Source organism: Pagrus major, chromosome 12, assembly GCF_040436345.1.
Source record: "Pagrus major chromosome 12, Pma_NU_1.0".
Taxonomy (NCBI): Eukaryota; Metazoa; Chordata; class Actinopteri; order Spariformes; family Sparidae; genus Pagrus; species Pagrus major.
The window spans coordinates 380,679-406,209 of record NC_133226.1 but is presented as its reverse complement, the minus strand read 5'-3'; the positions used below and the strand labels follow the sequence as shown (position 1 = coordinate 406,209).

The following is a 25,531-nucleotide window of genomic DNA, read 5'->3' as shown; positions in this document are numbered from 1 at the left end:
ATATACAGTAACTGTCCTTGTGTGTACATGACGTGTGCAATATATAATAAATGTGCCTGCGCAAATGTGCAATGTGCAGGGTTCCTGACATAATAAATAACAACAGAACAAATGTTGATAAATGAAAGCATTTAAACACAGTGTGTCAGGTCGTGTGTTGATCTGATCAGATGTGGTTGCACACCTTTCACTGGACGTTGATGCTTATACAACCCACTGATGATCCTATCACCTGTTCCCAATGAACCTGTTCACTTGTGGAATGTTCCGAACAGGTGTTTCTGGAGCATTCCACAACTTTCTCAGTCTTTTGGTGCTCCTGTCCCAACTTGTCTCTCTACTCTTTTCAATTGTGTAAATGTAAAAAAAAAGATTAGCAAATGATCACATTCTATTACATTTATGTTTCACACAGCGTCCCAACATTTTGGGACAGGGTTGCACGTGAATGATTTGGCCCAATGATAATTAGCACATTATTGTTTCCTATAGCAAAAAAAATAGCAAGTCTAGTTTAATGCAGTATGTCTCAGTACTTGTTGCTACATATTACAACTGCACACTATTTTGTCCATGTCATGCAGCTCCACTGTGCTGTGATCAGTTCTTTTTTTTTAAACCCAGTAAAAAGTTTAGACACTAACTGATTTTCCTTTATTTAACCAACAGAAGGAAAAAATTGTACAATTGAACATTTAAATGTGTTGTGGAACAAAGGTAGGGCAGGTGTGGTTATTAGCAATTAATAATTACAAATAGTAATTATTAAAATTAATAATTATAATTATTAATTAAATCAATAATATGGGGCACCACCCTGGGACCAATAACCAGACGGAAAACAGTCTCAAAAGAAGAGTATACAAATATGTAAAATATTTAGAATTAACGAAACGGGGAAGGAAATTAATCCAAGCACTGACCATCACAATCAGCAGTTACCACAAAGCATATGCACGAATAATCACAGAAAACTGCTCTGTACAATATAATAGTTTATTAATGTTAGCAAATTGATCAATAATCAATAATACTTCAATCAACAAACATCTATCATCAAACTACAGCAGCTAAACTATGAAACTAAAACACTAAGACAACTCAAACAATAAACAAGTGTGTGTGTGTGTGTGTGTGTGTGTGTGTGTGTGTGTGTGTGTGTGTGTGTGTGTCAGAGAGACAAAGAGAGAGAGAGAGCCAAAATGGCCGACGTGATCTCTTGGAAGATTACGTTTTCCACATATAAATGTGAATCATGTTCTCTCTGTTTAGATTTGCTGCCAAACTGATAGCAGGTGTGCTGGACTTTAAGACAATGATTGACAAGTGAGTACTGAGCTGAAAATATTCTCCTTATTGACGAGATACCATTACCTGTTTTGTCTCTTGCTACTATACAATTCTTAAAATCGACAACAACATCCACATTTGTGAGATGGACATAAGACCTGACATTTGATATCAGATTAAAAAGAGCATCTTTGGCTCAGTGTTAGCCACAAAGCTAACATTTATGAAAGTTTAACTAGCTTACTGTGTGTTGCAGCAGCTGTTTCAATGATGAGCTCACTTATCAGTGTGATGCAGGTTATTGAATTATTAACATGAGCATTATTTACATTATAAACCGTCAGTGAACCAGATGATTTTTGCTTTGTTGGTTTGGAATCTGACTAATCTACATGAATTAAAGGGCCGACTCTGTAATATTTCATATATGTTTCATTGATCATATCATTTGGAGCAATCAGCTTGTTACAAAGTAATAAGGTCACAGAAAACTGTATGCGATCAAGTGACTAACCAGATGAGTTTTCAGTGTGACTCAGTGTCTTATTACAACAGTAAGATGATCAGCTGATCCCAGAGCTGTCGGGAGATCTGATTAAACTAGTGTCACTATGTAAATAGAGGTGGATTTAATGAAGCTGGTAGTCTCAGAGACACTGAGTGAAGTGGAATATATTGTAAATGATATTGTGGCTAAGTAAGTGCTCATATGTTTTGCAGTGAGACACTACCAGTTGAATACCTGGGAGGGAAGCCCCTGTGTATGAATCAGTACTATGAAGTGCTGTTGTCCTGCCGTATCCCAGGTCTGAAGAAGGACTCGGTGGTGAACCACGCCAAGAGCTCCAGGCCGCCCAAACACATTACTGTTGTACACAACTTTGAGGTGAGGAGCTGTGTCCGAGCTCCTCTGGGATCAAGGACCTCAGTTCAGCGTAGTCTGGCTCTGTCTTGGCTACCAGGTTTCACTGAGCCTGACATTAGTGCCGACTGCTATCAGCAGCAAACTCCGGGTTTTCTAGAGTATGACATTTTCAACACATTCAGTGATCTAGATTGATGTCTCATAAAGAACAAGTGATTATGAATACGTGATTAACCCAAATAACAGTTTAAGGTTTCTGCTGCCAGAGCAGAGAGGAAAACAGTTTATGCGATAAAAGGCTTGATGAAAAACAGTTGCTGCATCAGGTCAAAGTTGTATCATCACCATCCATTAGGTGTTTGTGTCTCTAACATGCCCTCTTTAGTTGAGTCTAAATAATACAGGTGTGGACTTATGTATAACCAACTGTTACTTTGTTTTTCTCTGACCTTATTCTTCTTTAGCTGCAGCTAATAATTGCTAGTTGCAGTAATTACATCCGGCACACAGACAGTTGTCCATGAAAAGTGAGAAGCCTGACTTTCTGAGGCTTTCTTGTCTTTCTTCCTCTTGGAATCAGTTCTTTGTGTTGGACGTGTACAACAGTGATGGAACTCCACTGACGGCTGATCAGCTCTGCGTTCAGCTGGAGAGGATCTGCAGCTCCTCACAGACCAACATGGAGCCTGTCGGCATCCTCACCACCCAGCATCGCGACTCCTGGGGCAAGTCTTATGTCAGCCTCATCAAGGGTGAGCTCAGAGACCACTGACACTGAACTGAAGAGCGATGGAGTCTTCTCAAACAGCTGAAAAGCAGTGTGCTTGTATAATGAATGACAGAAATAAAAAGTTTGTGGAAATACTAAATGGGGGAAAAATGTGAAGGGAAAAGAATACATAAATAAATCGTGACTAAATAAATACATAAATAAAATGAAAAATAAAATTGGAAGACAAATAGGTGAATTAATTAAGGGAAATAACTACAGATGCAAATTACAACAGACATCAATTCATGTCACCCTTGATAAATTATTGAATGCCTAAATTGTTTTGTATATTTTTGCCATATTCAATGACTTATTTATTAATGAGCCATATATTTATTTCTTTAATTTCTTTTTGATTTTGGACGTTTCAGTCTCCCAAATGTCCAGTGCACCAGGGAGGGTAATCCGATGAAACTGCATTTATAGGATTCAAAAAAAAATTTGGAGTGTTTTTAAAAAAACAAAATTTTTTAATTATAAAAACACATTGATAAATCATTAGGTATCTTTATTTTGCAAATTAGAGTATTGTCTACTGTCTAGATATCTCCATTAGCTAAAAAAAACATGTTTGTGTACTTAATTTGTGCAGATAAGACCAACAAAGAGTCGGTGTCGGCAATCCAGAGGAGCATCTTCACCCTGTGTTTGGACGGAGCGATGCCCCGAGTGTCTGAGGAGACGTACCGCAGCTGTGCTGCCATCCAGATGCTGCATGGAGGAGGCAGCCAGTGGAACAGTGGCAACCGCTGGTTTGACAAGACACTGCAGGTGAGGATTTTTATACACACATACACACACACACACTCCAGTTCGCGGTGCGCGCTGTCTCCGGTGTGCTCTGTGCACCTGACAGCACAGTCGTGTCCACTGCAGCGATTTCACACACAAATAATTATTCCAGTTAGTTACCAAAGAGTCCGACCCTCTCCACTGCACTCCAGGACAGGGAATGTGATGATGGCACAGCGCTCAATGGGGAAATATTGATTTAAGGTTTGTGTTGGCTGATATTTACAAGCGCAAATACGAGGCTATTACAAATACGAGGTTTATAAAAACACTCACAAGAAAAGTCTTGTGAGCACGTTGTCATAAACATTCGAACCAGCAGTGTTACTCACGTACTTGCACTTCCGTATTTGAGCTTATAGTAAAGTTTAATAGTTATTCCATAAACACCTTTCAGTTGTAAAAATATCAGCCAACACAAACCTTAAATCAATATTTCCCCCATTGAGTGCTTTGCCATCATCACATTTCCTGTCCTGAAGTGCAGTTCATCTTTGGTAACTAACTGATCCAGTAATCATAATCGATGGTAGAAATCCGAGATTAAATGAAAAAGCATTAAAGAATGTATAGCCTACTGTTCATGTTTCACCGAATACGATTTTAGTTTTCATGTAGTTTGTGTGTGAGACAGCGCGCAGAGCGCACTGGAGACAGTGCAGTCTCCGCACACGCACACACCGCCTTCTCTAGTCAGCTCATCTGGATCATCCTCACCGCCTGCGAATATGGATTGTATGATTTATGAAAGCCTGTAAATAAAGTCAGTGACAGCTCTCACAGAATTGTTACACTCCATATCCTCATTGTGAGTCCTAATCATGATGCAGGCCGAGTTCACCGTAACTACACTTCAATGAATAAATAGTGTTCAAGTATCAAGCTTCCATTTTCAAACGATATCCCAGGCTGAGGGATACCACTGATTGTCGCGCATATCTTGGGCACGTGAAGAAAAAAAACTTGCATGAGAAAGTATCTCGTGCTCACGAGAAAGGTTATCATTAGCACTACTGGTAATTTTGGGGTGAACTGTCCCTTTTTCAGACAGTCTCTACTCAAAGACATTCATAGAGTTGCACTCATTTGTACACAAGAAAAGACACAGAGGAATTAGTGTAAAGTAGAAAAAAGACAGTTTGAGACTGTTCAAACCCCTGGCTCCTATCTCTCTGAATCTCTTTATCATGGGGCTTTGACATTTATTACGAAATGTTTTTCATCAGTGTGTATCATACTCAAAGTGAATTGGTCTGCTTTATGTGCACGCTGCTTAGTCTTTGGTACATTTTTATTTATGAAACCAAATTTTGGCATATTTCCTATTTATGGATCTTCTCTTTTAAACTTCAAATATAGAAATCACTATCTTTGCTTTCTTGGCGTTCTGCGATTGATTGTTCCACAAGTCTGAACTGAGTCCAGGTTGTCTGTGTTCAATGGGACTAACCTTGTTAAATAAAGGCTACATTTAAAACAAAAAAAAAAAAAAGTAAATAAAAATCACTTTTCAGGTAAACAAACAAGAGCAACAATATGAATGTCTATGAGTAAAGACTGTCTGGGGATGTGTGCTGTTATCTCTGTTTTCAACTCTCTGGAGTCAAGGCCGTTTGGCTGTTTTTGACTACTTTTGATCTTACCTTTATATTTCACCTTAAAAACTGTTTACCTTGCCTTGTTTGGTGTCATTTTTTTCAGCACAACCATAAATGTGTGATTTAACAGTTATTTTTTCATTTTGACATACTGTATTAACACATTGGACCTAAAAATCACACAAAAAACATCAAATCCAGTAGGAAAAGGGGTGTCATGTTTTTTTTTTGCTTGCAAGCACTTTCCTTAGAATAGCCCGTTTTTACCGTTTCTTCCTGCACCAAACGCACACCAAACGTGATGACAATATTCAGGAAAAAGCATGGTGTAAATTATTTATCATAAGTCTCGTTTTACCTTTCAACACAATTTAAAACTGGTATATAGTTTGAAGTCTTGCTGCTACGTCATCTTAAATCGGTCATGTGATTTGGATGCACCGGCGCATCTGTTGACTCCAGAAGGTTACAACATGTGCGTGAAATAAACAACTAAGGCCATCATGACAATAATTGGGATAGACTGCATGGATGGTAGCTATCTAATTTAATCTAATCTATCTTTCCACCTCTGGCACACATTCCTCAGTCTGTAATACAGTCCGATGTTTTATGTTTTGCTCTCTGAAGATTTCTGACCATTCTTTCAGTTTATTGTTGGAGAGGATGGGACATGTGGTGCGAACTACGAGCATGCCCCAGCTGAGGGCCCACCAATAGTGGCCTTGATTGACCATGTTGTGGAGTACACGTAAGTAGGTCAAAGATTAATTTGGCTTTGTAGGTGTTTTGCTACAGCATCTTTGAATGGTTAGCTACAAGACAGAAAGACTCAATAATCTGCTAGAAAATCACAATTAGAAAATCTTTATTTACTATGACTTTGGGTTTTGTTCCATCTCATGTTTCTGTTCTTTTCTTTCTTGTTTCTGTAACAGGAGGAAGCCAGAGATGGTGCGCACTCCCATGGTGCCTTTGCCCATGCCCCAGAAATTGCACTTCAACATCACGCCTGAGATCAAGAAGGACATCGAGGAAGCCAAGAACAACATGAACATGTGAGGCCAGATTATATTACATGACATCGGTATAATAAATATATACATATTTATACTTAATATCATTAGGCATACAAATGGACCAGGTCTCACTGTCCTGACATTTCTCCCACCACAGACTGGCCCAGGACCTGGACATGAGGGTCATTGTATTTGGCAACTTCGGGAAAAATGTCCCAAAGGCCCACAAGATGAGTCCTGATGCTTTCATACAAATAGCACTACAACTGGCTTACTACAGGTGAGCTGCTGAAAGGTGGCATGGAGGTGAACAACAAGGCTCACTTCAGAGCTTCATGTAACAAAAACCATGATCACAAAGTTCAGCTGCAACAGAGACTCTTGTCTCCCGTCATGGAGGTGGATCTGCCCGTCCTCAGCTACTTATAATAATCTGTAACCCGACGCACCAGATGGTTTGTTACACTGAGAAGGAGCAGTAAGAAACTGTCGCGGGCTAACTGTTGATCACCAATCAGATCAACAGTAGGAGACCAGTGGAGCTTGTTGGTAAAAACAAGCAGAGAAAAGAGCGAAACCCTCTTTTTTTATTGAGGAAAGCCTTCAGTGTTGTTCTTTCAATGAAACATAATGATGTAACTGATGCTATAGCAGCTACGCTAGAGCTTAGATTGGGCCCAAAAAATCAAGCCCGACTAGGGCTGCACGATATATCGTTTGAACATCGCCATTGCGATGTGCGCATGCGCGATAGTCACATCGCAGGACATGCGATATTAAAAGTCCCCCCTTCAAAGTTCACTCGCAGTAAAACAGTTCAACTTTGGAGCGACGTTTCACCCCTTTCCCAGTAAGCCAGCATGGTGTATTTGGTATCAACGGATTCATTGAAATCTCTAGCTTAAAAGCTAAGTCCACTACAGTGTCAAAAGTGTCACTGTTGCATTTTTTTTCTCTTCTGTGCATCATCTTATTCCACCTATAATGCACTGCACAACAGGCTGGCTAAAGAGACTTCCATCCCTAATGCTCTATTTTGATCAGATGAACAGATGATATGCCGCCCATTGATTGGATGCTAGACTCCAGTTTCCTTCACAGATGTTTATTAACACCGTAGAACTAAAGTTCAGGTAAACAAAATAAAAATGACAAAATCAGCTATTGCAATCATTACAGAAATAGCATTGCTTAACACTGTAGCTAACACCGATAAAGAATACATAGGGTAGTACTGACCACTTTAGCCTGCTTCTCAACCAGCGGCAGAGTCATCCCCCAGGGGCAATCTTCACAGTCAAAACATATGTTTCTTCAACATAAACTTCTCATAAAACCATGTGCACACAGCTGTAGCAAACACAAAGAAGCATGGAGTGATAAAAAAGAAAACCGAACTAACGAGGTAACATCACCGCTACAGGTGCTCTTCAGTCTCTGCGTGAAGCTTACGGAGCTAACAGATACCACTTCTGGTTTGTCTCATTTAAAAATAAAAGCACGTATTTCAGAGTAAATTCAAAAAACGGCTTCAATTACAGATGAACCCCCCCTATTTTAGAGAATGACATCAGATCATTGACCTTAGCTTGGATTAATAGAAGGGTATTATGTAGGGGATAATGTATAGTTAGTTGGTTGTTATGTAGAAATAAACCCCTTCAGGTTGTATGAAACCATACAACCTGTCAGGGTTTATTTCTCCATAACAACCTCCGAACCTCCCGCTTATTACATGGCTTACGAGTGAAATAAATAATAAATAATCACCCACAATGATTCAGCAGCGACAAGGATTGGTCGGTAAATTTTTCACTTTCACTTTCAAGGCCGGCCTGAGAGAGGAGCTGGACAGCGGTGCTTCTTATGCTGTGGTTGGTGTAACGCGTTGAAAGTCCAGCTGTCTTGCTTATGTTGCTATATGTTGCCAGGGCGGATCAGAGCGCTGTCCTTAGCAACGGTCTGTTACACTTGACGACGGTCATTATACAGAAATAACGGACCGTAGAACGCAGCGATAGACCAATCAGAGAGCAGCATTCAATAAAGCTGTGTAATAAATGAATACAAGGGTGTCATGGTGAATCAACCAAATTCTTTCCAAATAGAGCTATTCAAGTCATCTGGTGAAAATTCTTCTATGTTTTAATATCGCAATATCTATCGCAAAAATAAATAAATCGCAATGTCAGTTTTTTCCAATATCGTGCAGCCTTAAGCCCGACCCTACCCGAGCCCGTGCACGGTGTGTCCGAGCCCTGCCCGGCCCGGCCCGGCCCGCCACATTAACTGTAATTATGAGCCCGAGCCCGATTTAAACCCGACAATTTTTTAATATGTGCTGTAACAGTCAAGACAAAGAGTTATTCAATGTAGCGCCACTACCGCCTCCTTTTGTTTAGTGGGTAATGTAACCTGTGCGATGAAGAAGAGCAGGTGTACTTCCGCTCCCCATGAGAAAGGATACTGCCGACAGAGCGAAGACTCCCCATGTTTATTTTGGTGCTGGAGCAGCAGGCCAAACAGGCTGACAGTTAACAAACAGGAATCATTTTAATAACAATACTTTAAAACACTCTTTGACAATTTTTTTCTCTTTTCTCTCCAACAATTACAACTACTTCTGCAATATCTTTCTTTTTTGTACAAATTACAGATACAATTATTACAGATACAACTATTTACAACTATTAATCTACTTTTGTTTATTTATCCATCTATCTGTGTTTTATTTGTTTCTCTTTTTTTGCGTACTTACCAATATCAGTTTTGTACAGCCAGGAGGAATACTTCCTCTCTGACAGCCAAGTGGGGTCGAACCCTGTCAACCTATGGTGACTGGACTTGTGCTGCTTGTCGGGGGGAGGGGGTGAAGCAGGTGGGCTACTGCTCTGCTCCATGGATGTACTCTGCTCTGTGCTTGAACCAGCAGCGGCAGAGATACCTTCGCTACTACTAGCAGCAGAGCTAACGTTTGCCTCGTCAGAATCACTTTGAGTGCGCTTAAAAAACGTGGATATTTTCGCCTGTTTTTCAGGCAGAGGGGGTCGACGCGACATGTTGTCCTCTTCTCTCCGTGTCTGTCTGTAGGTGTGTGTTCACATGTTTGTTTGTGTGTACGCCGGTGCGAAGCTCCGCCCATCGTAAAACAGAGAGCAGAGGAGAAGCGTAGATGCGTGACGATGAAGAAAATGAAGCGAAATATCCTCGCTTAAATTAGATCAATAACATCTGTCAAGTGCCCTCACTGTTGCAAGGTATCAGTGCAGAACTCCCCACTTGAAAGGCAGCTAATCTCGGGAGGACTTTACAGGATTCCACTCATCACACTTTTGCTCTTTTTACTTCTTTCTTTTTATTTATGGAAGTCAGATGCAATTGTGGATAGTCAGGTGAAAAACCTTTAAACACAAACAAACACCACGTTAAGAAAATGAAACAAGATAAACACAAACAAGAATTACTCAATTTTTAAATAACCAGAAATAAACCCTGTAAATAAGCAGCAAATAATTAATATCGCAAATAAATAAGTTAAATACAGTATACAGCAATCACCTTCAATGCATTTGATTTAACCTTATGATTCTAAGATTTTAACTATACAATAAATCAGCTCTCCAGGATAAATCCAAATACATGATACTTTAACTGCATTCAACCATAAAATAATATTTTAATTACATTTATTTAACATGATCCCAGCCATCTACAGCTCCCAATCAAATCACCCAAGTGCTCACCACCATTAAGTGGACACCAGCAGTGCAACAAACAAGGCCATGAAAATACAAAGAGCTCACCGGCTGCGTCTCCCCCGAAAGCCCAGCTCTGCACAAACAAATCTTGATGTTCTGGTCCAGATCTCCAGGGCCCAGTATTTCAAAAGTGATCTGACAGGATTATCCTGGTCGGATTGGATTAAATCTAGATCTGATCTGAAAACTGGGATATTTATATTGAAGATCAGGATTCAGCTCTGGTAATCCAATCCTCCCTTGAATCCAGATAAAAGGCTGGATTTGGGTATTTCAAAACGCAAGGCAGATATCTGGATCAACTTGATACCAAAATTTCAGGATCACTTGAATCGCACCTCAGAGGTGGATATGACTTGGATTGACAAAGTCTCAGCTCCACTTCTCCTAGATATTGTTACTCAAGATGTTCATTACACTTAATCTAAAGTGTTAGTGTTTTACTTTTAACAAATAATTAAAGTAATTGTAAGAAATTTAAAGCATAGTAAAATATTTTTGACCACACTTTCTAAAACTGCTGTAAATAAAAATAACAATTACAGACCTATTTCTCAAATTCTAGTTCACCAAACATTGTAACTTGCATGTACCAAAACATCAGAGAAAGACAACAGGAATGCAGGGTCCAAACAAAGTTTAATTCCAACAAAACAAAGACATTTCAACCACTAACTAAAACAGGACCCTAACCCATCTCAAAGGTCAGAAGTGAGCTGTTTCTCCAATAGCTTTATTTTCAATTCTGTTTTTTCTTTGCTGAAGCAGCGTCAGCTATATTTGTTCGTTGGCCAGTTCAATTTGTTTGACCGCTCTCTCGGTCTCCATTTTGAGGAGCTTTTCGTAGGCATCCTCATCACCAGCATGACTCTTCCGTCTCCGTCTCTAATAATGCACTTTTAAAATGTTTGGATATAGCTTGAATGTGATTTTAAAACATGCAGCAATGTATTTCAATAAGTGTTTGTGTACACACCGATTATTTTACTTCATCAAATCAGATCCTTTTATAAATGACCATAATTCTATTAAGTGAGAGCCTTCTATATACGGGAGAGAAATTAGGATGAAAAAATGTTTCTAATTGTGTCACTGACCAAGGTATATACCATGAAAGTAATGCTATTACAATTTTTAGCAGTTTCAAGCACTTTATTCAAACTCCATTTACTTGAAAACCTTAAATGTATCAATACAATTAAAGCATTTCCAAGGATTTCCAGCACTCGCCCTTTTGTAGCTGAGTGGTCCATGGCTGTGAGTGGCTCTGAAAGTAGAAGGTGTATGAGTATCTTAATCCACAATCCCAAATTGTGTTTATGTACACAAAAACATGATATCATCACCAGCATCACTGTAGCATTCTGATACTTCTGAACCAACCGTATAGTTAATACTCATACTGTGTAGCGTTATGTTTTCTAAGTACTGCAGCAGGTCTGTACACATGTAGCCTATTTATAAGTCTGCTGTGTTGTCAATGACGTGACGCTAATGATAGCCCGCTAGCTGCTTAACACACAAGTCAATGGAGCCGGGTTAGCTCCCGTTAGCACGGCCGCGGCTCAATTAGAGATCGCTACGGCCTGGTTTTAATAAGGTGACAATTCAAATAGTTGGCTTGCATGATATGTTGGTTGGCGTTCGTATGGTCTTAAAACCGCTACACATTAGACGACGATAAACCTACACTTTTGACGTGAAAGTCGCGCTCTCAGCTACTCCTTTCGTGAAGTAGTCCGCCATGTTTCAGATCCCGGAGGCGGAGACTTGAGATTTGGAAATCTGTATCCAGCCAGGTCGGGATCACGGTGATCCACCCTGCCAGTGTTTTGAAATACTCATGTAAAGTCAGCAGGATCACCGTGATCCATGACTGAGAAAAGGAGGATTTCATTATCCGGATTACTCTGATCCAGATTACAAGTTTTGAAATACTGGGCCCAGATCTCAGTCACCTCTCATGCTGCGTGCTCCCACTGCTGCTCTATAGTGATTGTGAGTGTGTGTGACTCCAAACCCAGTTAATTAACCAACCACTCTCACCTGGTGCACTCAGCCTGCTGCATTCAGGCTGGGAGAGGCACTCAACCTGGTGTATCCAGGCTGGAGGGGCGTGGCCCACAGTTCAGCTCCACAACATCATTATTTATTAAAAGAACACGGTCCAGACCTGTTCTATAGGAAAAGTGACCCGAAATGACTTCTGTTGTGATTTGGTGATATAAATGAAATTAACTTATAATAAGTAATTTAATTTAATAAATAACATCCTATTGCATTGAGTTGGCACATGGTACAGCTTGGACTTGGTATCAGTTTCATGCGAAACCTAGTGACAGGTGTATAATAGAGTCTGTGACACACTTTAAAGTGAATAAGTTGGTGATTTGGATTCTTGGAGGCGAGAAAGATGTTCTCCCACACATTGATCCAAGAAATGTCGTCATCCTTCTGATTGAAGTCTCTCAGCCATGCTCTGATCATCGGTAGAGTCTCTTGTTGTCCAGATAGTTTGGAGTAGACTTTCGATACAAAGCCCCTGCAGGGAAGGGAGTTTATCCAATTTATCAGAGGGTGCATGGGAAGCTCAGTCCTCAGTGGCACACCATGTGCTTTAAGTACCGATCTTATCTGCAAATAATAAAAAAAAGAAGAGTCCTGCAGATCAAAGCGGTCTTTCAAATCCTGATAGCTAAGCATGCCATTGCCATCATACAGGTCCCCAACAACATTAATACCTTTCAAAGACCATGGTTTAAAGTCCAGTGGCTTATTTCTAATCTGTACATTCATGTTGTACCACAGAGGGGCATCATTGTGCCACTTTAAGTTCCCCTTCAAGTCTCTCTCAACGATCCTGAAATTTCTAATTGTCTTGGCAATAATGGGGCCACAGTACAACATACAGTATTTATCTTTTATGCCAGAAAATAAAATGCCCTTCAATCTCCTCGGGTGAACTAGATTGTTCTCTAAAGATTTCCATGAGACACATGAGCGACCGTCAAGCCAAGCCATGACAGGACGTAGCTGGAAGGATTGGTGGTATACTTTGAAATTTGGAAGGGCGAGCCCACCCTGATCTTTGGGTCTCTGTAGCACAGAAAGCTTAAGTTTTGGATGGCCATTATTCCAAATATATCCATGTAACAATTTATCAATTTTAGCCCAGTAGTCTGGAGAGGGAGAGAGTGGAATCATACTCAAGAAATTAACGCGAGGCAAAGCATTCATTTTAATTACAGATATACGCGTCTGCAACGAGGCAGGTAGCCTGGTCCAGTTAGCAAGATCATGTTCAACTTCCTTAAGAATTCTTTCATAGTTGCTCTTCACTATTTTCTGGAGCGAAGGGTGTATCTGTATGCCCAAGTATGTGATTTGAGTTACTATGGGAATCTGGCTTGATATTTTGGCTTTCTTGGCAGCTTCATTTAGCAACATCAGAGCTGATTTTGTCCAATTGATCTTAAATCCTGACTGCTGTTTGAAATCCTCAAAAGCCACTAATAAAGAGTTAACAGAGTTTTCTCTGTTCTCTCTGTCTGTCATATATATGAGGACGTCGTCCGCAAAAGCCGACAGGGTATGAGATGTCTGTCTGATTCGGATAGGGGACATGACCGAATTTTGCCTAAGGTGCTGCGTAAACGGTTCGAGGGAGAGAATGAACAGGCTAGGGGAGAGGCCGCAGCCCTGTCTTGTACCACGGAAAATGGGAAAGGGTCTGGAGTTCAATCCGTTTGTGTTGACCATAGCCGAGGGGTTTGCAAACAGAGTTTGTACCATCTTAGTAAAAGCTTCACCTAGTTGAAATTTTCGCAATACAGCCCACAAATACTGCCACTCGACCCTGTCAAAAGCTTTGGCAGCGTTGAGTGACAGAATAGCACGCGGCACCTGAAGCTGTTTAGATTCTTCTATTACATGCATTAAACGCCTAATGTTATCCGCAGCAAGACGGCCCTTCATGAACCCAGCTTGGTCGGTGTGAATTAGTTTATCCATATAGCGCTCCAGGCGTAGTGCCAGCAACTTGGAGTAAATTTTCAGATCCGAATTTATCAGAGATATAGGTCTGTAGTTAGAGCATTGTAATGGGTCCTTGCCCTTTTTGGTAACAATGAGATTAAAGCTACATTGCTGTGTTCGTGAAAGGCACCTTTCTCTAAAGCAGTCTGGATGGAGCTCAGAAGAACCGGTCCGAGGAGGTCCCAGAAATGCAAGAGCACTTCAGGCGGAATCCCATCAGGGCCTGGAGATTTCCCTCTTAACATTTTACTCAGTGCAGCTTTCAATTCCTGCAAAGTTATCGGACGGCCCAGGTCTGCTGCCTCTTCTCTTTGTAGGGTGGGCAGATCCACCCCTTCCAAAAAATTATTACACACTTCTGGGTCAAAGCTGCCAGACGATGTGTATAAATCCTCGTAGTATACCTGGAAGGTGTTATTTATCTCTGCTGGATTAGAAACCAGGCCTTTAGTAGGGTGGTGTATTGAATCGATGGACGCTTTTGATTCACGCTGTTTTCATTTTAGAGCCAGGAGCCTGCTGGGCTTACTTCTGTTACAATAGTAATTTTGCCTAGTTCTATGTATAATGAATTCCGCTCGTCTGCGTAATAAATCATTCAGCTCTTGTCTAACGACCTGCAACTCGTCACTAACTGTGTTAGAATAGTTCTGCTTAAGAGCCCTCTCCAGGCATACCTTTTTCATATGCGATGCGTACGATGTTGTAAAATCACGGATAAAACCCTTTGTTGCCATCCACACTAGCCTAGCGTCGTCAACAGAGCCCATATTGTCTTGGAGAAATATGGACAGTTTAATTCTTAATTCAGAGACAAATGCAGTGTCCTTTAAAAGAGAGGTGTTGAAACGCCATCTCTGAGATTTTTTTGGATTTGAAACTGAGATCAATACCGAGAACTAATGGGTTGTGATCAGCCAGTGTGGCTGGGAGAAATTTAACAGGTGTTACACAATCCTTCAAACCACGCGACAGTAGAAAATAATCAATCCTTGAGAATGACTTATGATATGCAGAGAAACAAGTGTGATCTCGACTGCCGGGGTTTTGAGATCGCCAAACATCAAAAAGGTTCAAGTTGTTTTTCATTGTATTCAAGGCCGTAGAGGCTGATTGCTGACTATGTGTAAATGAGCTTGTAGATCTGTCTAAATTAAGGTTACAGGCCGCATTCATGTCACCTCCTTGAACTAATTCATATTCTGTGAGTTTCAGTAATTCCTCCGTGAGGTCAGGATAGAAATTATCTTCAAAGACTGCTGGTGCATATACTGATATAAATGCAACCTTCATACCATAAATTGATGTACACACATATGCTGTTACTAGTCCCTTCAATTTTCACGGGTAAATTCCTCTTGAACATAATCATTACTCCTTTCAAGCTAGACCCACTGCTGGAGGAGGAGACCACCATATATTGTTTATTTAGCATCCTTTGGACATCTCCTTGTTTTAAGTGTGATTCCTGAATTAGTACTATGTCGGCATTTGCTCGACGCATCAATTCTTGACATTTAACCCTCTTGATATTGACGTTCAAGCCCCGGATATTCAGACTCAGGATAGTCAATTTAACCATTATCAAAAATCACTGTGGTTATATTCCAGTTATACACTTGACTGTAAACCAAGTATCCAAGCATATAGTCCAGTAAGAGACCCACACCCACCCCATTGCTGCCATGCCCATACCCCAAAACCCGTGTTTCTGTGTAACTTGACCACTGCATAATGCAGCTCATTGAGACTCCAAAACTCGGTTGTATCCCACTTATAAACATAACTGACCTGGCAGGAATATAAACAGTTGAAACATAAACGTGAGGCCCACTATTGACAGACTCAGGCTATATACATGAAAAATAACTGAAATTGTCCCTCTGAAACATAAACATTACTGTGTGGCAGGGTCCATATTCTCTCTTAGAAACAGTAACTAGTAGTATAGCCTGGGAGGGGACCAACAGCCCTCAATGTCATAATTAGTATGGGACAGATAGATGTCCATTATAAACAGGGCAGATCTTACGGTGAAATCCGGGTCATGAAAAACTCCTCGCCTTATCTTCAAGTGCCAGAACTCTCCTCCTGCACCGTCTCGCACTCCTGCTCCATCACTTCCCTGTGTTGATGGGCTGCCGCCCGCGTTGTCGAGACCCCATGCCGAGATCCTCGTAGAAACTCCTCTGCGTCCTCCGGAGTAGAAAAGCTGCGTTGCTCGCCGTCCAGGATGATCTTCAGAGTGGCAGGATAGATCATGAAGGATGGGATACCCTTCTCGCGTAGATACTTCTGTACACCCACAAATGCTTTCCGCCATTGACTCGTGTGGGCACTGTAGTCAACATAGAAACGCAGCGACTTGCCGGCATCTTGTATGGGGGCATTCTTCGACGCCTCCTGGGCACCGTTCAGTATAGCGTTGCGGTCTCCGTGCCGAAGCAGCCTCAGTATCATGGTTTGCGGGATGTTCCCCTTCGCGTGCGGGCTGTAAATACGATGAGCTCTCTCTATCTCAACAACTCTGTTACTGAGCAAGGGTATCCACTTGGGAAGCATTTCTTGGAGAAAAGTGGTTGCGTTGTCGCCCTCTCTACCCTTACTGATTCCTGTAATCCGAACGTTGTTTCTCCGGTTGTGGTCCTCTAACAGGGCGAGCTTCTGTTGAAACTTCTTGAGGCCGGTGGTGTTGTCTAATATCTGGCGTTTCATGGTCCGCGTATCTGTCTGAACCCTCTCAACTTTAGACATCAAGCCCCGAACAATATCCATAAGGGCGTCTAAGTCTTTCTGAAGTTTCTCGACAGAGTCGTTAACACTCCCCACTGCATTGGTAATAGCACGGGTGACAACCATTTCCAACTGGTCGCGCTGTTTGGCTAGGGCTAATGAGATAGCAACTTCCATGCTAACATCAGTAGCCGCCGAGCTGTTAGCATCCTGTTGCTTACGCTTAGCCGGGGGGATTTTGGTCGGCGAGTCAAATAATTTCTTTTGGCTTGACATCCTATATGGCTCTCACTACCAAGTATAACACTGCCGAGGTCTTAGAGATCAAATTATCAGTAAAAATGGGGATATCACACGGGAGCTCTAGAGTCTTCCGACCATTGCGCTTGCCGGTCACATGACCCCCCCCCCCATAACTGACATTCTCAACTACAATTCCGAGTTGTTTGAACTACAGAAAACTGTTTAGAATTATCTTAAAGGTCCCATATTATGAAAAACATGTTTTCTCTGGTCTCTACATATATAAACTGGTCCTCCCTGAGCCTACCAACTCCCAGAATGAGGAAAGCAAACGGGGACTGCATGGTCTCTGCAGATTCAGCTCCTTTCGTTACGTAACGAAAGGAATGATTTTCATTGGCCGGCCTCCTCTGCGCGAAAACACTCCCCCCTCTCCCCAGAGATATCCGAGAGGGGGGCGTTCATCCCCGAGGTGAAGTTCGGTGTGTCCAGCGGTAAGATAGCAGTGTTTCGCAATGTCGTCACTCAGAGCTAGACACGCAAATTGTTCTGTTGTTGGTTGTTGGTAAAAATCAACATAAGTGCCTATATTTTGTCCCAGCTACAGAAGAACAGAAGAGACAGTGGTTGCGTTTCATTTTTTACGACAACGTGCCGGCTACGGTTCATGTAAGTTTGTTTGTTTGTGTGTGCTAACCACTTCACATCGGACTGCTTCAGTAACGAGGGTCAGTACAAAGCTGGCTTTGCCTCGACACTGACCCTCGTAAAAGGAGGGTCCCAGCAACTGCACCCGAGCCACAGGTAAGTGTCGCCACGTTTTTGATAGTATTTACAGTTGCCTACGAGTATGGTGAAGTCAACTTGAAATTGGCTAACTAGTTAGCTCTGCTTCGGTCCGCTATGCAACGGTGTTTGAAGTGAGTTTAATGTTAATAATATTACGAGGGAGCTTGGTTGTCACAGTAAAAAGTCTGGAAACATGTGCAGACTGGAGACAGAGACTATGCGAACAGTGTCCAAGAGTTTGGAGACTGTGTTGGAGACAAACACAGCTTTCGCTAACTGTTTTTAGATGTTACATGTTGCAGGTCAGTGGGGGATGGGAGCCGGGTGGTTGTGTTGGGGAGTCCTGCTGCAGCCGCAGAGTCTGTATTTTTCTGAGCCTCTCCTTCTGGGTCCGATTCTGGGTCAAACTGGTATGGTTGAACGACAGCATCTCGGCGAGCCATAGCGATACATCCACCGTAAGCATTAGCGCATGCTACCGCTAGCGTAAGCGGCATCCTCTCCCTGAGATGGGCGTGTAGCAGGACGGAGCTCTTTAGCATTAAAGGTGCAGGCACAGAAACAGCCTGCTCTCAGTAGAGCTCACTTGAGCGACTTTCAGACAGCTGAAATTCAGGACCACGGATGGGTTTGGGGCAATACATTTCGAATACAGTGTTGTTGGACCTCTGACAGCTGTGTGAAATTGATGAAAAACAGTATAATATGGGACCTTTAATGAATAATGCAACAAGGACGAAGCATGTAAACTGCGTTGTTTGTTTATTCAGAATGGAATGGATCGCAAATGAATAAAGTAATGATTAAAAAAAAACAACACAAATGCTTGATCAAGGGCCCAGCCTGGCCCGGCCCGGCCCGGCCCGAGGATAGTGGCATGAAATATCGACCTGAACCAGCCCGCGGGCCGGTTTGGGTCAAGTTCGGGCTCAGGTTCGGGCTCGGGCTCAGGCTCAGGCTCAGAATCTAAACTCTAAGCTATGCTAACCTCTTGAAGAGTCGCCATTGTTGTTTTTAAACAGTGCTTCTCTGGCTGTTGTTACACCTAAACCACGTCCATAGCTGCCAATAGTTCCCTATATGATGCTGATTAGTTAAACAAGAGCATAGCTAGAAGTCTGGCTAAATGGATTTACAAGATCACATGATCAGTAGTAAGAATAATTAATTAAATAATGGTACTAAACTAATGAGTCAAAAATGAAAGTCTTTGTTTGAAGATACTATACTTGATGAAAGTTTAAAGTGGAAAAAGACAACATCTGTTCTTCTCTGAGGAAAAACTACCAGCAGTGCAGGACACAGATGTAATAGACGTGTGAAAGCTTCTACATATAGTTATGTAGTCAGCATTTTCCTGCCTGGTGGCCGACAATGCATCATGAAAGTGAAGTTTACAGAGAACCAATTGAAACAATTATTCATTGATTACACTGGACTTGCATTTCTACATTTTCAGCGCTTTTCCATTCTACTGACTTTACAACACTTATCACATTCACCAGTTCACACACACATTCATACACTGATGGCAGAGGGGTTTCGAACCAGTGACCTTCTGATTACACGACGACCTGCTCTACCTCCTGAGCTACAGCCCCTCAAAACTATATGTGTTGCAAAGTAACTACTCTCCAGAAGGAGCTGTGGCAAGTCTGATAAATGTCCTCCATTGATGTCACTTGAGTACGTGTCTGTTGGTCTGAAGACCAAAAATGTATGGTTGTAGAGTAGAGCCAAGTGAGCTCATTATCTGCTGCAGGCTACAGGCTCCAGGTTACATTAGCCACAGCTAGCATAACACAGCCAGAGGACTGACAGAAGTGCTGGTTACACTGTGGGTAATGTAGGTGCCATGATATGATAAGAAAGAAGAATGTGTGGAATAAAAAAGAGACATGTCGTTCATGTTGTGTTACTGTATCATCACACCGTCTCTTGTCATTGTTCAAAGTGTGTGTCTTTTGTGCTGTGAGACGGCATTCGTTCTTACTTATAAGAGTAAGAGCAAAATGACTTACTTCTTTGAATTTTTGTACACTCGAGAATATTTTTCGCTGAGCCGCTTTATACTTGAAGGTCATGATGACTAAGCAACAGCAGGTGTGTTAGAGTTCTCTCACACCATCTTTCCTCTTTTCCACAGGATGTACCAGCGCTGCTGCGCCACATATGAAAGTGCCTCCCTGCGTATGTTCAGACTGGGCCGCACAGATACAATACGATCAGCCTCGAGTGCCTCTGCTGCCTTTGTCAAGGCCTTCGACAATTCAAGCAAACAGGTCTGAATAGAGGGGAGATTTTGCCGGACTCTATTTGCAATTACAGCCACCGTTTTGACAGTAACTAAGGTTGCAATGCAAACACTCTGCCATGTAATACTGGGCTCAATGCTTAGTGATACAACAGTCAGGTTCAAATAGAACTTAAACATTTCAGAAAAAGATGAAACTGGGGATGGAGCCAAAGACAAAGTAGTGATGAATAATGTTCAGTGTTACACATTCAGATTCAAGTCAAATTAGATTCAGATATATTTGAACACTGTTAAACCAAAAAATATGTCTTAACTGTCTTCTTTCCTGGTTTTCACAGAACACAGAGAAGTTTGATCTGATGGTGAAAGCTGTAAGAGCACACAGGTCATATACTAACATGGTGAGTGTTCACAGTTCACCAGTGGTAGCAGAGAGTGAAGGAGAAGTCTGCTGATTTTCTTCTATATTTTTCTACTAACAAATATCATATGTGTTTATCACAGCCTGATGTGCCTTCTTCCACAGAGCTCCAAAAACTATGAAAACACATCAGTGAGCCACATGTTCCTTCATTACGATAAACACACATACTGTACTTTACTTTGACTTAGTCCCACACACACCATCCTGCTGCCACAAACACTGTCTAGAGCAGCAAATATGGATCAATCCGCTGCTGAAAATAGTCCCCATCAATGCACTGTCCCCTCCTGTTTGAGTAATGTTTGATTAAAAACTACAGTGACCAGTTGTTTTAGTAAATAATGTGATTAGTGTTTACTGCTAGTTGCAATAAGAAAAATCTAGAACATTTAGTCTTATTGTTGACCAGTTTGGATCTGGGTACTGCCATCACAAAGAAATTAATTCTGTCTGTCCCCACAGGCAGTCAGTGGCCAGGCCATAGACAGACACCTCCTGGGCCTTAAGATGGTGGCTGTTGAGAAAAAACTCTCCATACCTGATATCTTCACGGACACGGCCTACGCCAAAGCCTTACACTACCAGCTGTCTACGAGTCAGGTATGGGCCAGAGAAAACCACTGAGAAATTCATAATGGCTCAGATATGTTCTTCTAATGACAGAATCATAGTTTTAAGGAAATGTGTTGCTTAGTGCCAAAACATGAATATTCTGTAAATACACATCAGTAGTCTAAAGTAGGAGTACATGGTAGTAGATGGACCAAACAGTTTGCTAACTAACATCACATGCTCATTTCTTCATAAGGTACCGTCCAAGACTGACTGTGTCATGTGTTTCGGCCCAGTCGTACCTAATGGATATGGTGTGTGCTACAATCCTATGGAAGATCACATCAACTTTGCAGTGTCGTCGTTCAACAACTGCGAAGAAACAAATGCAGCACATCTGGCTCAGGCCGTGGAGGAGGCACTGCTGGACATGAGGACAGTGCTGGAACAAACCCCAAGAGCCAAACTGTGAAGTTCTTCTAGACTTTAATACTTGTCATAGATGAAGTGAGTGCTACAGGGATAGTGTTAGTGATGACTCAACTCAGTCACACTTCATAGTGATACAACTAGTGTGACTGAGTGACATTTGGATGACTGGACCCCACAGCTGGTGCGAGCTCCTGTTGTTAGTATGAAGCAGCTTTTTGTTCACTCACCATGTTGATCATCATCATGCACTTTAAATTATGCTGTTTAAAGACAGGGCAGTGCTGGTACTCTAGTGTTACAATGCAGAATGAATTAATAATGATGCACAGACTCAAACATTTCGGTGTCAGATTGTAGCACTGAAATACGAACAGAAGTGACCTTGTTGTGGTGCCCTGGTAGCTCAAAAAAATCCTACAGGAATAAAGTTGAATCAACAAATCTTTCCTCAGTAACTTAACGTAAATACACAAGTTTTATTTATTTGAAGTTAATTAAACTTAAACTGTCTAAAGTTTTTATTTTCAGGCTAATTTATAAACTCAAAGTGTTTTGATTTGAACTGACTGGTTAGATGACTGTACTCTACAGAGTTCAATGGAATTTTTCTTCTAAGGAAACATAATCAGCATATCACATAAGCTGACTTCCCAGCATGCATTGTTTGAGAGTTAAGACTCTCTTGGGACCCTTCTGTCTCATAGTTTGAAGAAAAGATACAGAAGGGTCCAAAAGTCTGAGACCACTCTTCAAGATACCTCTGTTTTGCATTTGTTTCAGATGTAATTCTATTTGTTTCATCCCAGATAATAATATCAGTTTAACAGTTTGAGCGAAAAGTTGAATGTTTGAAAAAATATCAGTGAATGTCAGAATATCTCAGTATTTGGTTTGTCCCCCTTCATACACTGAGCTGCATGGACTCCACAAGGTAGTGTAAGACCTGCTGACTCATGTTATCCCAGCATGATGTGACAGTGTTCCACACAGCTTCTTGTGATGTCACAGAGGATGTTTGGCTTTCTCACTCTTCAAGTGCCCTCATACGTGTTGAGGCCAGGTGACCGTGGAGGACAGTTCAGGACAGTCAGGACTCCTTGGTCTTTTTTGGTCTTCAGTAGTTGTGTGGAAGCTTTGAGGTGTTTGGGCTCATTATCCTGCTGTTGTATGAATCCTTCTCCACAGAGATCCAACCAGAGGGTGGAGCATGTCTCTGAAGAATGGAGTGGTGCTTCTCCTCAGTCAGGGTGGAGTCAGTTCTGTGCAGGAGTCTGAAAACATCTTCCAGCACCATGTTTCAGTGTGGCTTTGAAACACAGTGGTATCATTCTCTCTCCTGTTCGTCTTCTTACATACACCCTTCTGTTACTTATACTAATCCATCACTGGGATTCATCAGTAAATAGACTTTTTTCATCATCCAATGTGAAATCCTGGTATTTCTAAGCAAATGTGTTGCTTAGTGCCAAAACATGAATATTCTGTAAATACACATCAGTAGTCTAAAGTAGAAGTACATGGTAGTAGATGGACCAAACAGATTGCTAACTAACAAGTGTTTGTCCTTGTTTCCGTCCTGAGAAGTGGTTCAGAAACTGCTCCTCATCCTCTCAGTTTAGTAAATTGTGTATCAGTGACAAAGTTTCTTATCCATCTCTCAGTGAACTCAGCTTGATGCATTGATCTTCTGATGGTGTGGCCACTTTGGCTCTGACTCAGCGTGCAGATTGTGTAAAGTGGTTCAGAGTTCCAGCACTGCCCCCTAGACTTTTAGACTTAGCCGTGATTTGACGCTGAGAAAACCCCTCTGCTTAGAATAATAATTTGACTTCTGACACTTTCACTTACCTTCTGAATCTTCAAACCTTCTGGCTATTTCCAGATTTACGTGACAATTTTAGAGATCTTCAATGTAGCCTCAGACTTTTGGGCCCCACTGTATATGGTGGAAATGTCTTAAATACATTTTAAGATAAGTCATAGTTGTTTGTTTTTGCAATAATGAAGATGAAGATTAGTAATGAAGTAAGTCCCTACCCCCTCACACTTAAACACTTTTGAAATATTCCATGGGAGCAGCTTCAAATTTTGGAAATTGTCTTTTTACCAATGCTGTTCCAATCTTTCTGTTTGAGGAATGAAGAACTGGCTCTTAAAATTCAGACCATTCAGGTCATAATGCTCTGCATTCAAAGTTTGTGAAAAGTTTTATCAGTAAATGGAGCCCTGTTTTATAGATTTAATTTACATTTCAATGTCATTTGAATGTGTCTTTACTCATATTTAGATATCTAAAATGGACTTTTGATGAGGTGAACACAGATCGAAGCTAACAGTGTGTATGTTTGAAAAAACAAATATATAAACATTGAAATAAAGTTTTAGATTGGATGAGTTTTCTTTTTTTATATATTTGAAATATTTGTGAATATATGTTAAACATTATTTGATGAAACATCTGTGACACAGGGAGGCTGGGCTGTGTGTTGTCTCTTATTACACTGCTTACTTTCTTTCCAAGTCTGTTGACAGATGGTGTCCAGGGCGTCATGCAAGCTAGGACCGCCACCTTTCATGACATAAAATAATATTCATTATTAAACCATATCTTTTAGAGATTGGATTCTATGTTTAGGCCAATCAATTTCAGTGTCAATTTCCAAGCAATTATCACTAAAGGTGAATTTTTATCTCTTTTTTTTTTTTTGATCAACCAATCACAGCTTTTAAAAGAATGTGTCACACAGCAACAGGGTTGGCCCCACCTCCCCACTGAGGTAAGTTTCTGTCTCTTCCTGCTCAGAGCTGCTCCAAGAGGTTTCCTGAATCACTCTTAAATTAGGGTTAGAAGTTTTTTAGGCTCAGTCAGAAGCTCCCTGAGAGAATTCTCCAAATGTTTGTGAATACGGTCCCTGGGGCCCGCCCAACCTTTTAATCACAACTCTATTCCTGTCATTGACGCCATGCCAGATACGTGCTGATTTTGTAGATTCCTCTGCCCTGCCCCGCCCCTGCTGCTCCACAGAGCAGTGTTCACTGTTTTTTAAAAGTATTCATAGTAAACGGGTGTCGGGTAACCAAATCGCACCAAATTCGACACTGCACTTCCTCACATCCTTAACACACCTGCCAGGTGTGGAGTAGGTCGGATGAAAAGTTCTAGAGATGTGTGACACACAGAGACAGACACAGAGAGACAGAGAGGGACAGACAGGCAGAGATTCCTTGCTTCATAGTTCCTTGCTTCCTATTCCTTGACATGTAGTCTTCCTGATGCACTTTTGTAACCCAGTGGCCTCAGCTTCCTCCTCTTTTTTTTTTTTCAAATTCCTCTGGCACATACAAATGTCTGGACTATTCGAGGAACATACAGCGATCAGCCACATTTAAACCACTGACAGGTGATGTGAACAATATTGATCATCTTGTTACAATGCTACTGGGAAACCTTGGGTGCTGGCATTCATGTGGATGCCACTTGACCCAGCCACACACTGTTGTGGACCAAGTACACCGCCTCATAGCAACAGCACTCCCTGATGGCAGTGCCCCCCGCCCCCAGCAGGACAATGTGCCCTGACACACCACAAACACTGTTCAGGAACGACTTGAGGGACGTGACAAAGAGCTCAAGGCTGTTGACTAGGCCTACAAATTCCCATCCCTGCCCCCCAACATACAGGACTGAAAGGATCCACTAGAAATGTCCAGGTGCCAGACACCACAGGACACCCCAGAGGTCTTACAACCATGCCTTGACAGGTCAGAGCTTTTTCGGCTGCACAAGGAAACCTGTTGAATATTAAGCAGGTGGTTTTAATGTTGGGGCTGTTGGGTGTATTTATGTGAACTGAGTGACTCTGAAAGGTCTGACTTTGGTATTTAACTATAGTGTTTACTTTAAGTCTCTGCGTAGTTAAAATATGGGCTTTTTGTTGCCACTGTGAACTGACACTGTGACCACTGAAGACT

At 41.5% G+C, this 25,531-nt stretch overlaps 1 protein-coding gene across 1 annotated transcript in view; it reads left to right on the top strand.

The window, feature by feature from the left end:
* The window catches only part of crata (carnitine O-acetyltransferase a), a 28,949-nt gene extending 4,999 nt beyond the window's left edge, over positions 1–23,950 (top strand). Inside the window, exons 4-14 of the mRNA XM_073477603.1 lie at positions 1,273–1,326; positions 2,011–2,176; positions 2,736–2,907; positions 3,520–3,698; positions 5,968–6,068; positions 6,256–6,375; positions 6,494–6,616; positions 20,041–20,176; positions 20,490–20,552; positions 21,038–21,175; positions 21,384–23,950. Of these exons, the coding sequence (XP_073333704.1) occupies positions 1,273–1,326; positions 2,011–2,176; positions 2,736–2,907; positions 3,520–3,698; positions 5,968–6,068; positions 6,256–6,375; positions 6,494–6,616; positions 20,041–20,176; positions 20,490–20,552; positions 21,038–21,175; positions 21,384–21,599 (1,468 nt within the window). The 3' untranslated portion in view covers positions 21,600–23,950. The remainder of the gene's footprint in view (positions 1–1,272; positions 1,327–2,010; positions 2,177–2,735; positions 2,908–3,519; positions 3,699–5,967; positions 6,069–6,255; positions 6,376–6,493; positions 6,617–20,040; positions 20,177–20,489; positions 20,553–21,037; positions 21,176–21,383) is intronic.
* Positions 23,951–25,531: the final 1,581 nt, after the last annotated feature.